Below are 15,592 nucleotides of genomic sequence, written 5' to 3'. Positions count from 1 at the left end.
AGTCATATTCCCGACACAATCATATGTTATGCTTACATTGTGTATTGTACATTATTGCTTTCAGTTTCCCTGCATGATTAAGTCAATCTGTTTTCTAAGAAAGAGGAAAAGCCTGTGAAAACCGAAGAGGTATAGCATAGAAAAGGTGGCTATAGATTAGAAGAAAAAGTGTATTTTGTTAATATAATTTGCATTCCTTTTATATCTTTAAGATGTTTCATTTTTTAATTTACAGTACACGTTTGCAATGTAGAAGGAAAACAAAATTGCTATTCAATATTATACCATATTATTTGTGTATTACATACAGACATATACCTACTGCTGAGTTCATTGAATGCTATTAGGTAGTTGGTGTTTTAAGTGCTTCACGCTATGCAGACATTCTTGGTGGGTTATAACATAGGTGCTTAGGAACTTTTTTTGTGATATTTGGGGAAATTGGGATTTTTACAGGGGCTGGGAAAACATTTTTCCCATTTAAAGTAAAAGAATATAGACCCATTATCTGAAAGTTTATCAGTCAGTACCTTCTGTGGGCAAATTAGGTTTTGATAAGAGGAAAGCCTGCATTAAGTTTGGCCATACTGATCTTTGGAACATGCAGATAGGGCGATGCTCTCAAATGTGGTTGCATATTGGATTCACCTTTTAAAAATAGACTGACTTCCCAAATTCTGTGTGCAAAGATTCTAACATAATTTTACTGGGGTGGGGCCCAGGTATCAGTATATATTAAAAGCTCACCATAGCTTTTACATGCATAATTGGTTGAGAATACTGAAATAGATCCAGTATGTAGTGATAAATGTTGGCCTGACTCAAGAGGTAGTCCTGGGCTGGAAGAAAGGATTGGCTGATGATCATCAAATATATGAGACAGTAAATACAGTATGCTGTAAGTGGAGTGTAAAGATTAATGCAGTCTCTTCTTGCAAGGCTGATGAGATGGCCATTTGAGACAGGCCACTAGCCATTAGAGAGCTCAAAAGCTGGATGCCAAGCCGTTTACCTCTTGATGTGATTTGGTGCCACCTAGTGGCAGTTTATGCTCCAGCTTAGATACGAATAGGGCCAATTTTCCGAGTTGGTATTGCCTATTTCCCACCCTCCCTTTGGCCTTTACCACATCTCCGCCTTAACCATCTGCCAAGATAAGAACTTTAACCGACCCTGCTTTGAGAATGGGACCAGGCAGAGAACAGGCAGCAATCTCCACTTATTTTATGTCTAAGACTCCTGTTACAGATCACATTAGTATAAGATTTTTTTACTGTGTGAGTGGTTTTACTGTTTATAACCATGGGAAAGGATGCAGTTACCCAGAGAAGGTGTTAAAAAAGAATAAAGTAGGACATGCACATGTATACACACATGCATGTACAGTTTTTAGAAATTATGTGAGTTTACACCCGTACCTCCAGAGCAATTCATCCGACAGTTTTTTCTTCCCCCATTCCATATTTGTATATCCCTTCTTCCACAGCAAGAACTCTGGCTTCCAGCAGCATTGACACAAGTACTATTTGCTCAATCTTTTATTACATCTCAAGTAACTTCGGAATCGCTTTACCCATACCACTACAATAAACAAGCCTACTAAAAAGAGTTGAAGATTTATAACCTAGTGCAAGACTGAGCAGTAGTTAAATACTGAGCATGTTAGTCAAATGCTGTGTGTAAGACTTACTTTAGTTTATTCATTCCCCCGCACCCCAACCCCTTCAATGTGGTTTAAAGTATTCATTTAAACCACAGTTAGGTTAATCTGTTCTAGTTTGCTTTCAGTTTTAGATTGTCCACCACCACCACCATAAGTTAATACTGTCAAGATAGTGTATGATACTAAGTAATTATTGTTGTTTTTTTTTTAAGTTCTGTCTTTCAGGTCTATAATCTGAAATATTTATAGATGCAATAGAATGCTATCTGGAGCTGTTTCAGAATAATCCAGGGTGGGAAGGGGTTGGGGGGTGGTATGTGTAGTGAATAGATGAAACAATATCGGCCATGAATTGATAGTTAAAGCTGGGTGATTGGTACATGAGGGTTTATTACACTGTTTCTCTATACTTTTGTGTATGTTTGGAATTTTCTATAATAAAATGTTCTAAAAATGGTTGTATTGCCTATATTGTTCTCAAATTGCTTCAAGGAAAAAGATTTCTAGTTTTTACTTTCCTTTATATTACCTAGATTCTTTTAGTAAGTATTCAGTAGCTTTTGAATGAATGTAAGAAGTCAAGTGAAGTTAATGTGAAACATGTATGTCCTTTTAGAGTTATTGAAGTGTCCACTTCAGTATAGGCTTTTTAGAAAATCCGTTTTTATTATCCTTATAAAATCCTTAGGGTAAACTACATTAGTTGTAATAATAATTGCATTTCTTGTTGTCATTGTTAGTATGATATCATTAATCTTATCTAGATTACCTAGTAATAGATAAATAACAGTTTTATTAAAACTTAGAGTTAAACTAGGCAACATGTCTATCCTTAATTTTCTCATCCCTTGAAACTAAGGGAAAAGTACCATTCAGACACAGGACAGCACTCCGGGTACAGACTACCTTTTTAACCAAACCAAAAGCATAGTGAGGGAGAATTTTCTGTGTGCTGCCTTATGGCAGCATAGGAAGGGATTTGGCAACTACTACTTTTTGCCTTTATAGGCTTTCCCCCACCGCAGGTATGGAATGGTTATGCCTTTATATATAAAAGTTGACTTTTGTTTTTGTTTTTTCGGTTCTGTTCGCAGGGGAAAAGCCATATGTTTGTACAGTCCCTGGGTGTGACAAAAGGTTTACAGAATATTCCAGTTTGTATAAACATCATGTTGTTCATACTCACTCAAAACCATACAACTGTAACCACTGTGGGAAGACATATAAGCAGATCTCCACACTGGCCATGCACAAACGGACCGCCCACAATGACACTGAGCCAATCGAGGAGGAGCAGGAAGCCTTTTTTGAGCCTCCCCCAGGTGAGGATTTTGTCTAGTATATCTGTCTCTGTGTTTGAGAATCAACAGTAATAAACATAATTTATGATTCAAAGTGTTTTCTCAAAGTTTCATTCAAATTAGCACACAACCATAAAATTTACAATTGTGATAAATGATATCAAAGAAAGGTACTTGGTTCTTTAGGATATATAAGAAGGGAACTTCTCCTAGTCTGGACATCAAAGAACACTTCCCTGAGAAAGTGATTTTTGGAGAGATGTAGAGGGTTAACTAGGTGGAAAGACAGGGGTTGTAGGAGAAGACAGGGGTTCTAGCCTATAGGGAGCAAAGGCTAGAAAACATTTCAAATGGAGGGAACGGCACATGGAAAAAACCCGGAGGCTGGAGAGAGCCAAGTATATTGGAGACAAAAGAAGCTTGGCCAGCGTGGTGCTTCTGCCTGGGAAGGTGGCATAAAATGAGGTTGGAGAGCCAGACAGGGACAGCTGGATCATTGGGGTATGGTAAGGATGTTGCTCTTAACCATAAGAGCAGTGAAGCACTCCCAAATAATTCTTGGTTGATTCATGTGCTTGCTGTTATGGAAACATTCATTGCAGTAAGAATAAACTCTTGTGCCCTGGCTGGTGTGGCTTAGTGGATTCAGTGCCGGCCTGCACACTGAAAGGTCACTGGTTCAATTCCCGGTGAGGGCACATGCCTGGGTTGCTGGCCAGGTTCCCAGTAGGGGGCATGTGAGACCCAACCCATTGTTTCTCTCCCTCTCTTTCTCCCTCCCTTCCCCTCTTTCTAAGAATAAATCACTCTTAAAAAATAAAAATAAAAAATAAACTCCTGAAAAAATATTCCAGATAACTAAATTCTATGATTTCATTTAAATAACTCAGCACCAGTAAATAGGAAAAATGAAGTTTTGCTACACAAATTATAGATTGTCTTAATGTTTTATTGAGTATCTCCTAAATGAAGTAAATTTGAGAATTAAAAAAAAAACACAACCTTTTCCATTCTTAACAACATTGAAAACATTTAGGTGAAAAAGCGTGTTGGAGAATAAGGGAAAAAACAGATCACTCACTCCCTGCTCATATGATTCTCTGTGGTTCTAATTTGTCTTTTCAGATATGTGTCATATGATAGTAAGAAAATAACAAATCCTTCAGTCTTGAATGCTATATTATTTTCCAGCCAAAGCACTGTAAGTGTCCATGGTTAAATATTACAACAACTGCTGAATCCTTGCAGTTAGAAAGCAGGTTTTAATGGTGGCAAACTTGGGTCTTAAGACTCTTTTTTTAAGCTCCCTTAGTTTCTTTCTTAAATACTACTATTTCAGATTGTCAGAATTTCTTGTACTCAAGAAAATAGTCTGTAATATTATATACATTCTGTTTAAAAACAACAACAACTAAAATTGTTTTTTCAAAAGTAGGGATGGAACCCTGGCCAGGCAGCTCATTTGGTTAGAGCATTGTTCTGATACACCAAGGTCGTGGGTTTAATCCCCAGTCAGGGCACATACAAGAATCAACCAATGAGTGCATAAATAAGTGGAACAACATATCAACCTTTTTCCCCCCTTGCTCTCTCTAAAATACATAATTTTTAAAAACCTACTTGATCATGGTGTCTCCCCTGCCAGGTAAGTATAAAACAAACAAACAAACCTACCTTCCTTTAAAAAAAAGGAGGGAAAAAAAGAACAGCTCTGACTGATACAGCTCAGTTGGTTGGGCATTGTCTGCAAAGTGAAAGGTCACCTATTTGATTCCCCATCAGGGCACATGCCTGGGTTGCGGGCCAGGTCCCTTGTTGGGGCTAGTAGGAGAGGCAATAAACTGAAATTTCTCTTTCACATCAATGTTCCTCTACCACTCTTTCTCCCTCCTTTCCCCTCTCCCTAAAATAAAGAATACATTTTTTAAATCTTTAAAAAAAAACAAAAACGACTAGGGATGGATTTGTGTACCTTTTCTCTTACATGATCACCGAAGTTTTGTAATCTGAAATACTTATGCAATAGAACAAAAAAAGTGAAGTAATGACTGCCATGGAGATTACGTCAGGGTGACTGTAGCCGTGTGAGTGCGTGCCTCAACCGCTAACTTTGAGAAGTACTTTTAAACTAACATATAAAGTCCTTTGAAGGAAAAAAATGTATATTTACCCTATTTCTGCCTATATGGGAGGTGGAAAGTGATAGAAGAAAAGAGGAATCAGTAATCTTCCTGGTTGCCAAGTATAGCAGTAATGGACTGTTGAAATCTCTGTTTACTTGCTGGTTCATTGTGAACTAAAGAAGTGGATGGTGGTTCCTGTTCTGTCACTTATTAAATGATTAATCTTATACCAGATAACACACCATTATATTTTCTTTACCCAGTGATGTCATTGTGTACTGATGATTTGCAATCAGTCACTTGTGTTAAAGAATAAGTAACTTAGTGCATTATATTTACACACCGTTCAGATTTGTGGTTAATGTTTATGAAGACTGTCTTATCATTTGTAGCAGCTTCTGAAGTGACTGTAAGAACTTGCCATATTGGAGGGGTTATTTGCGAATCAGTCTTCCTGTGTAGTTTGCCCTACTTGCTTCCCCAACGTACATGCACAGTTATCACTAATTACTCCAACTAAGGGAATAAAAGAAGTCTCTCAAAATTAGAACACTTAACTTTGGTGTGGAATGGTTTGGTGTGGTCTGCTTTGATTTGATTTGACTTTGCAAAAATGGAGGTAGAAGAATTGGAAGGAGGTGCTGGAAGCTCTTTTCATTATGTAGACTATAATACATATACTTTAATCAGTATAAGTTTCTCTGTAATATTTAAAATATCTTCTGTTTTCTAATCATCTTGGTTGGTCAGTCTAATAAATGATTCTTTTGTTTTAAATAGGTCAAGGTGAAGATGTCCTTAAAGGTTCCCAGATCACATATGTTACAGGTGTAGAAGGGGATGATGTTGTGTCTACACAAGTCGCTGCAGTAACCCAGCCTGGGTTGAGTCAACAGGTCACACTCATATCCCACGATGGTACTCAGCATGTAAGTATGCACCGAAGCCAATTATTTCTCTGAACCTGGACTTGAGAGTCAGGCTGGGTCCCAGTTGAGAAAATCCTTGAATGTCAGAGCATAGAGTTTGGACTTCAGCTTTCAGACAGTACTAGCTTTCCTGAAGGTTTTCAGTAGCCTGCTTAAAGAGTCGGCATGCAGAGAGATTAATACAGAGAATGTTTGTGACTCTGTAGAACTCAAAAGGTGTTACTGGCATAGTTCAAAGGTGAGATGATAAAGGTCAGAAGTAGATTGAAAATGAGGGCTTGAAAAGTAATGGATCCATGTGAAAAACAATTCAAAGAAGGGGTAGGATTTGGTGGCTCATTAGGTCCGGGATGTGAGACCGAGAAATCAGCAGAGCTTTGGCTGAGTGATGATATTATCATTAAAAGACCATGTGAAGTCAGTGATGGGCAAACCCGTAAAATTTCCAAAGTGTGGCTCTCTCCCTACATGGAATCATGGAAGCTTCACATAATTAATAGGACAGGTATCTTGATTTCCCCAGGAAAAGCAGTGTAATAGTGGTTCTGCAGTAGTCAAATTTGTTACGTTTTTTAGATGCCACTAGCCTAAAATAATTTCCATTTTAAGCTCTAGCTAAGGTTGTCTTAGTACCTGGTAGAAATAGGCATCTCAGGTTCTTTTGCTGTTTTATATCTGCCTTTTCCATGGAGAACTCTGTTTACCCCCATCTCTCTCAGAGCTTTACCTCTCATGATTAATCTGCCATATGTATCAGTAACTGTTAAGATGCTGATGTTAGCTGGGAGGCAGAACATACTTAGGATTGGAAAATACAAAGTTCTTGTAATATCCCATGTATCTCTCTTCCCCTCACTTTTGACATCACTAATTCCGCACAGACAGAGGCCCTTTGGAGGTCATTTGATCTAACCTCCCTTCCTCCCTATACAGGAAAAATTCCCTCCAAAACAGCTCTAAAATACATGGGCAGTTTCTCTCTTTAAGAGGCAACCTAGCCCTGGCCAGGTAGCTCAGTTGATTAGAGCTACCAAGCTCTTGGTGTATTGTTCCAATACACCAAGGTTGTGGGTTCAATTCCTGGTCAGGGTACATATAAGAATCAACCAATGAATGTATCAGTATGTGGAATAACAAATTGATGCCTCTCCTCCCTCTTTCCTCTCTCTAAAATCAATAAATAAAATTAAACAAACAAAAAGAGGCAGCCAGTTTCATTGTTGGTTAATTCTAGTGTTTATCGCATAGGTGCCTACTGTCATGTGATCTACTCATGGCTCCTCTCTGACCATAAGGAATGAGCTTAATCCCTCATCATGGGCTCCCAAACAACTGTTTTCCCCACCACAATGTTGTATTTTCTGTAGATGTACCCTTCCCATTTCCTAAAGGATTTAGGTTTCTGTTCCATTCCTTTAGTTAATTAAACAACAAACACTTATTAAACATATACCCAATGCTACCTATTGTGGTAGACTTAGTGTGGGGAAACCGGGAAGGGAGTGTTGCAGTCTAATGGGAGAGAGACATTCCTAAAACGAGCAGTCATTTCTCATAAAGATGGGTATACAGTTGCGTGCTGCGGCAGTCTGGAGGACGGAGTGAATGATTCTTCCTGAAGGACTCCTGGAGGCCCTTGTAGAGAATGGCCATTCATTTGGATCCTGAAAAATTTTCCTGAGTTCACAAGGCAGAGAGTGATGGGAAGGGCAAAGTAATGAAGAAACAGAACTTGACATTGTCTGGGACTGCAAATGGCTAGAGTGCCAGTGCTGGCTTGGAAGTGGCGGCAGATGAGTCTGGAGAAGCTGTGCAAGGCCAACCCTGAAAAGCCCCAAATGCCATGTGGGAAGTCCGAACTGTGGTGCTGGGGAGTCACTGGGGCTTTAAGCAGGGAGCATATGGAGTTTGTTTTTTTAGAAAGGTGCCAAGTAGAGTATGATTAGGGAAGGGTTAGGCTGGATACCTGGAAAGAAGGGGTGATGCAAAAGTCAGATGACAAAAAAATAAACATCTCAATTGGCAGTAGAGATGGAGAGGAGGAAATGCATTTAAGAAGTATTCTGTTTTTCTGATGAACTCTTTCTAAAATATAAAATGCTTATTTGCTCCCACAGAGTGGATTTATCAAGAATCAGGACTAGCCCTTAATAAAATTTGCCAAATATAACAGGAAACACTGACTGATTTGTAAAATGCATTGTATTGCAGGTCAACATATCTCAGGCTGACATGCAAGCCATAGGCAATACCATCACAATGGTAACACAAGATGGCACGCCCATCACAGTCCCTGCCCACGATGCAGTTATCTCCTCGGCGGGAACGCACTCTGTTGCTATGGTAACTGCCGAAGGCACAGAAGGGCAGCAGGTAATTGCTCTTTTTTTCTTTTATATCAATCAAAACATGCCAATATCAAAATTATTAATAGATATACAGTGTGATATACCAGTTAAGCACATAAACATCAGATTGAACTCCAGTTTATAACTTGTGAGCTACATAACCCTCTGAATCTCAGTTTTTCATCATCTGTAAAATAGGATTGTTGTATTTGTCCCATAAGGTTGCTATAAAGACTGAATGAGATAATGCATTTAAACTACTCAGCCCATGTATGTATTAAGTGTTCATTAATGATAACTCTTCCTACCATCATCATCACCAGACTCTTAGGGAAATTTTCATTTGCAAAATTTATCTAATTTTTTGAAGATGTAATATATTCACATAGTTTAAAAATAAAAAAGTATGCCCTGGCTGCTGTGGATCAGTGAATTGACTGCTGGACTGGGAACCGAAAGGTTGCAGGTTAATTTCCCAGTCAGGGCACATGCCTGGGTTGCTGGCCAGGTCCCCAGTTGGGGGCATGTGAGAGGCGACTGATCGATGTACCTCTTACACATCAATGTTTCTCTTCCTCTCTTTCTGCCTTCCCTTCTCTCAAAACATAAATAAAATCTTTAAAAAGAAAAAAAGATTTACAGAAATCAAAAAGTATATACAGGTATGCATTTGAAAAGTCTTCCTTCCCACTCCTGCCTCCATCAACCTAGATAGAGCTTGCCCCCATAGAGATAATCCTCTTTAGTTAGTTTCTTATGTATTCTTCCAGTGATTCATTAAACATATACAAACAGTCATCTTCCCTACTTGCTTTGTTTTATGGTAGTAAACTATGCTATTTATTTTGTTTAACTTAATAACATATCTAGAAAAATCTTTCTATTTCATTATATAAAGAGCTTCCTCATTTTTTTAAGCTATTTTGTGTTCACTGTATAGACATGCCATGATTTATTTAGTGTTTTGCCATTTCAAACAACACATAACCTTGTGTATGTGTGATTTTGCATGTGTGTGAGTGTATGTCCTAGAGAAATCCCTTGAGTGGAATTGTTTGGTGAAAAGATATATGCGTTTGTAACTGTGAGAAGCGTTGCCAAACTTGCCTTCTAGGGTTGTGCCAATCTACATTCCCACCTGAAGTATTTGAGAGTGCCAAGCCACTCTTCCCCTTTTCTGGAAAAGATACCTTTTTGGATTTTTGCTCATCTGATGTATTTCTTTGTAGTTTTAATTTTTTATTTCCATTAACGTATATTGATTAATACATTTAAAAACTGTTCTTGTACTGTGCTGATGGCAATGTCAGGTTTCACTGCAGGTACTTTACCCTGTTCAATGAGAACCTGTCATATTAGTAGCTGTCATTCTTCCTAAATTCATTTATAGATTTCATACCATCATAATCAAAATTTCAGCAGGCTTTTTTGATGATACAGATAATCTGATTCTAAAATTTACCTGAAAATGTAAAGGACCTATAACAGCCAAAACAATGTTTAAAAAAGAACAAAGTTGAAGGTCTTCCACACCCTGAAATATAAAACTCAGAATCATAAAGCTTCTGAAAAAGTGAAAAGTTTTGCAACTTCAGAGTAAGATTTCTTAGGATACAAAATACACTAACCATGAAAGAAAAAAATTGATAAATTAGACTTCATCAAAATTAATTCTGCTTACCAAAGAACACCATCAAGAAAAAGTGCCAAATTGGCAAAAAGTTACTCACTATATAGATACCTGACAGCGAAGTTATATTGAGAATACTTAACAAACTTCTACAAATCAACAATAAAAAGATGAACAGCCCATTAAAATGAGCAAAATAAATGAATACAATTTTTTAAAATGAGCAAATCGTTTGATTGCTTATTTGAATAGACCCCTTACAAAAGAAGATTCATGAATAGCAATAACACAAAAAGTGCTTAACGTCTTTAGTCATCAAAGAAATGCATGTTAAAATCACAGTGAGATACCTTTTCAGACACAAGAAAATGACTAAAATAAAAGAAGACTTAAAACCAAATGCTGGCAAAGATGTGAAGTAACTAGAACATTCTTACACCATAGTGGGAATGTAAAATAACATGACCACTTAGGAAAACAGTTTGGCAGTTTCTTATAAAGTCAAATGTACCTCTAACCTTTGACTCATAAATTCTACAAGAATTCATACTGTATGATTCCACTTACATGAAATCCAAGAGCAGAGAAAAGAGATCCATGCACTAGAAAGTGCTGTGTGGCTGGGGAAGGACATTGATGACATGGAATGTGAAGGAACTGTGCTATATTTTGTTTTAGGTGATGTTTTCACAGATGTATCTGTCAGAACTCAACAGAAAACCTGAGATGGGTACATATTTATTGTCTGCTAATTATACTGTATGCCAAAACAAAAAGAAAAAACCCAAACATGAGCCTTCAGGCTGTCTAATGGAATGGTCCCACCTAATCAGTTTGCAGTCATCGCCATGGCTCTAGAATACATGGATGGGTTTATAGCCCAACTTGGGTAAATATACCTTGTACGAGTTTCAGTTACACGTCCAGAAAAATAGTGATCCTAAAGCAAACATTCTTATGCAGCTTATCTATGGCCAGCGGGCTAGGAAAATTCTCAGGAAGAGGAGGCTTTGGGGGCTGGAATAAATCAAGTAGCTTCCCCAATTGGGATATCACAGCAGAGTGGGGGGTTTCACTTGACCAACTGCTACCACTGCCCCTGCTGCTGCAACTGTAGGACATCGGGCACATGTCGACTATCCACATGGAGTGTTCAGACTCCACCTATGAATTATCTGAAGGGTGTGCTCTAGCATTATTTGTAGTGCAGCCCCTTTAACTTGGTGAGGTTGAAACTCTTAAGTTCTGTCTTCCCTGTAGTGAGTGTCAGCTTTTCCGGCCTTCGAGTTGCTGCTTTCTACCAGAATTATTGGAACCTCCCCCACATATTTGCAGCTCTGGGGTCTTAAAGAATTGAGGAGAGTTTATGCACAGATACATGGGGAGACTCCCCACCTCCCAGTGTATAACCATTCTGGCTGCCCCGAACCCCATTATCCGGTACTTTAAGTTGCCCTGGTGCTGCCCAGACTGGGGAATGGCCTCAAAGAAGAAGCTATTCTGTTTATTTATTTTTTATTGAAGTTATTGAGGTAACATTGGTTAATAAAACTGTATAGGTTTCAAGTGTACAATCCTACAGTACATCATCTGTATGTTGTATTGTGTGTTTACCACTCCAAGTCAAATCTCCCTCCATAACTATTTAAAAATAGAAGTAACCCAGTATGGTTCCCTTTTCTTTGAGAATGTCCTACAGTTTCTGCTTCTGCTTTTCCCCATTCTCCAATTTCTTCAAACAGTTGCTTTTTCATATTTTTGTCCACAGCTTATGATTGTTATCTGCAGGAGGGATTAGTCCAGTATAAACCACTCAGCCCTTTCTGGGCCAAAATCTATTACTAGATTATGAAACATTATTGGGATTGATCCAGCACAGCATTTTAGTGGATTTAATAGCCAAGTAAAATAGAAATTTCCTTTTTTGACCTATTCTTCTCTGAGTTTGGCTGAGCAAAATTTTAGAATATTATATAACAGAAGTATTTGATGCCATTTTTAATTTTATCTACATAGACAAGGCTACATTTGTGGTTTAAGAGCCACAAAAGCACTTTAAACCACACTTGATGGATGCTTCAGGAACAATATGGAAAGAGTCCATGGAATCTAAAATAGGAAATGAGTATAGCAAGATATGTTGCTATTTGTCAATAATGCTACTGGTTATTTCAGTTTTCCTGGTTAAATGGAATGTGATTAAAATGCAACAGGTAAACAGGAGAAAATAGTATATTATCTAGCAGTGCTTTAAACTTGGGAATAAAATAGACATTTGAGATGTGAGTTAGTGCACATGTGTAACTTCCCAAGCAGCCACTTAGGGGTGATAGAACTTAAGCACAGTCACGTCTCCCTTCGTGAATGGAGCTTGGTTTAGGGATCCATTTCTCCAGTGCCCTCTACCCTCATTTGCCAGTGACTTACTTCATAACCTTAGATAAATCCCTTTCTGAGCCTCAGCTTCCTCAAATAAAAAAGAGGAGTCCAGAATAGACAATCTTTAAGGCTTCTTCCAGTTTCAGACTTCTACAATCTATGATCAGAAGGGATTTTTTTCCTTTTGAATTTGAAGACAGCCCTCTTCATTAAATCGATTTTAACCTATTTAAATCATAGTTTTGCCCTGGCTGGGTAGCTCAGTTGCTTGGAGCATTGTCCTTTTGCACCAAAGGTTGCAGGTTCAACTCCCAGTCAGGGCAGATGCCTAGGTTGAGGGTTCGCCCCTCAGTTGGAGTGCATACGGGAGGCAACCAGTGTTTCTCACATCGATGTTTCTTTCTCTCTCTCTCTCTCCCTGCCCCCCACCCCTTCCTCTCTCTCTCTCGAATCAATAAACGTATCCTCAGATAAGGATTTAAATAAATAAATCATCGTTTTAATTCTTCTGTGTGTTTTTTGTTTAAGGTTGCAATTGTGGCTCAGGACTTAGCAGCATTCCATACTGCGTCATCGGAAATGGGGCACCAGCAGCACAGCCATCATTTAGTAACCACAGAAACGAGACCTCTGACCTTAGTGGCAACATCCAATGGCACCCAGATTGCGGTTCAGGTGAGCCCAGAGGCAGCTGTCCTCCATCAACAGCAGCACTACTTGTACCTCTCAATCTTGTACGCTGTGCTCTATGCATAGCCTTTACAGGAGGCAAGGCATAGAATAACCTGTGTCACTTAACCACCTTAAGGAAATTGCTGCATTTGAAGTGGATTCAAAGAGACCAATACGTTGTTCTTTACTATCCTTGCACATTCTAGGGGTATTTATACCAAGAAAAATAAAGCATGGGTATATATTCCCATTTGTGTCCAGCCAGCTATCTTAACTCTCCAAATAAAAGTCTAAATAGATAGGATTCTATAAAGCACTTAAGAGCTATGCTTTTGGGAATGAACCTAGGTTCAACACAGAGCTGAGAATCACTGCAGAGCCCTATTTTATAGTGTGCAGTTTCAGAAGACTAAGAAAAAAACCATCCTCTGGGGAGTCACTGGATTCAAGCAGAGAATCTAGAATCCTAGGTACAGATTACCTTTCCTTGGGGGAGTTCTTTATATATTTACTTGGCAAAGGGTTAGAACATACTCAGGAAAATGCCAGCCATTGGTTTTAATTTAGTTTATGAGCAAAAAAACTAAAGGCTCAGGAGGCTGTCGGAATTATCTCCATTGGAAAAGATGAGCATCTTTTTTCCCTGGCATGTGTGAAGGTTTGTCAAAACCCTAAATAAAGAAACTGCATTATTCTCCCCTGTAGGTATTTAGTTTTTTGCTTTAACTGATTAGATCAACAGTAGTAGCTTAACAAGCCCAGGTGTCAGAATCACGGAGAGAAATTCCACTTCTGGCATATAATATTCCTTCGGCAATATCTTGACTGTGGATTTGTGTGTGTGCCTGTTTCAGCTCGGAGAACAGCCTTCTCTGGAAGAAGCCATCAGAATAGCATCCAGGATCCAACAAGGAGAAACGCCAGGGCTGGATGATTAATCCTGAGAGCAATAAGGCAAAGGGAGCCTTTCATTTTCAGGCAGCAGAGATCCATGAAGACCGGGGCCCAGGAAAATGAGAAGTTTTCCATTCCTGAAACACTGTACACATTTTTATGCAAGAGTGGAGAACATTTTATTCTTAACACTTTTGTGTATATAACTGTTGGAATAGATTCCCAAATTGATTCATTGTGTACAAGGAAGTATGAAATTAGGGCAATACAGTAAATTTTCACGTTACTCTTTTATCACATTGCAAACTCCTAGAGTCTTTATGCAAGACCAGTAAAGTCTTACAGAGTCTTATGATGGGTTTTTAACTTACTGTGAAAAAAATCAAAAGCTATACCTAAAATGTCAAAGGTTCTATACGTCACACAATCATAATTCCAAAAGCCATCATGGATAATGAAAATAAAGGATATAAAGCCTTCATATATTTCCCCCAGTTAGTAGAGTGTCTGCAGTTTTTGTTCTACTGTATACTTGTCCATTTTTATTTGTATCTCATGGTTTGAAGACTATTCATTATAGTTTTCCATCCCTGTTAAATACCAACTCTTTAAGCAGAAATGCTAATCATATTAGCACTACATTGGATTATGTATAAAATTACAAAGTTTGTTTACTTAAAATTAAAAAGTTAAATCCAGTACTTTGGTTTTGTTAAAGACTTTACTTAGTGTTCTTGTTTGTGTTACCATTTTTTAAAAAAGTAATGAACTATCAAAGTTTGACCACAGGCTGGAGCCCCAATAACAGCTGTAATTGGAAATGGCTTTACTCTGAAAATTAGGTTAGTGGGTTGGTGTAAATTATTTATTTTTTTGCTTATGTACTTTTGTTTTAAAGCTTATTTACCCTAAAGTTTATTATTTTGAATACAGCAATTTTTAAAATGTTACTTTTATATTTGTTTTATTAAATTGGTGTGGGGGTGGGGGGAAGTGTTACAGAAAATACAACAAATGTAATAGATTATAACCCAATACACATTATTGAGAGTTTATTGTATAGCAAACACAGAATAAGTAATATACATTTTTATGTACTCATAACAGTTTTGTGAGATACATGTGATTTACAGTCCCCTATTTGTACAATAGGAAACAAAGTCTATAGAGGGTAAGTGCCTTACTCAGGCTGTACAGCTATGAAGAGGCAGAGCAAAGACTTGAGAACCCAGACTTTTTAAAATTTAATTTGTTTTTAATTTATTGATTTGAGAGAGAGGAAAAGAGAGAGAGAAACAATGATTTGTTCCACTTACTTACTCACTCGTTGATTCCTAACATACAGTTTCCTTTATGTGCCCTGACTGGAGATCGAACCTGCAACCTTGGTGTATCAGGGCAACACGAACCAACCAGCTACCGGGACAGGATGAGAGCCCGCACTTTCTGACTCCCAAGTCCAGTGTGTTTTTTCACCATGCCACACCTGCCTTCCTGGATGATAATTTATGGCAGAGATTATCAAGATGAATTTTGGTTTCTGGTTACCCGATGACCTGAGCGCTTGAAAAAACCGTTTCTAAAGTCAGAAATTCAACTAAAATTCCCCAAAAAGGGGGTGTGGAGGGTTGTCCTGCAACAATCACTTCATCA

General features: G+C 38.1%; 1 protein-coding gene across 2 annotated transcripts in view; it reads left to right on the top strand.

The window, feature by feature from the left end:
• Positions 1-14,775, top strand: part of ZNF143 (zinc finger protein 143) — a 38,890-nt gene extending 24,115 nt beyond the window's left edge. For both annotated transcript variants that reach the window (XM_054582912.1, XM_054582904.1), the window contains exons 12-16: positions 2,758-2,985; positions 5,868-6,016; positions 8,228-8,389; positions 12,902-13,048; positions 13,900-14,775. In XM_054582912.1, coding sequence (XP_054438887.1) covers positions 2,758-2,985; positions 5,868-6,016; positions 8,228-8,389; positions 12,902-13,048; positions 13,900-13,983 — 770 coding nt within the window. In that variant the 3' untranslated portion in view covers positions 13,984-14,775. The remainder of the gene's footprint in view (positions 1-2,757; positions 2,986-5,867; positions 6,017-8,227; positions 8,390-12,901; positions 13,049-13,899) is intronic.
• The last annotated feature ends 817 nt before the right edge of the window (positions 14,776-15,592 follow it).

Source organism: Pteronotus mesoamericanus, unplaced genomic scaffold, assembly GCF_021234165.1.
Source record: "Pteronotus mesoamericanus isolate MK-2021 breed Mesoamerican mustached bat unplaced genomic scaffold, CSHL_Meso_final contig_1189, whole genome shotgun sequence".
Lineage (NCBI taxonomy): Eukaryota > Metazoa > Chordata > Mammalia > Chiroptera > Mormoopidae > Pteronotus > Pteronotus mesoamericanus.
The sequence above is the reverse complement of the archived record's forward strand: the minus strand, read 5'-3'. Positions and strand labels throughout refer to the sequence as shown.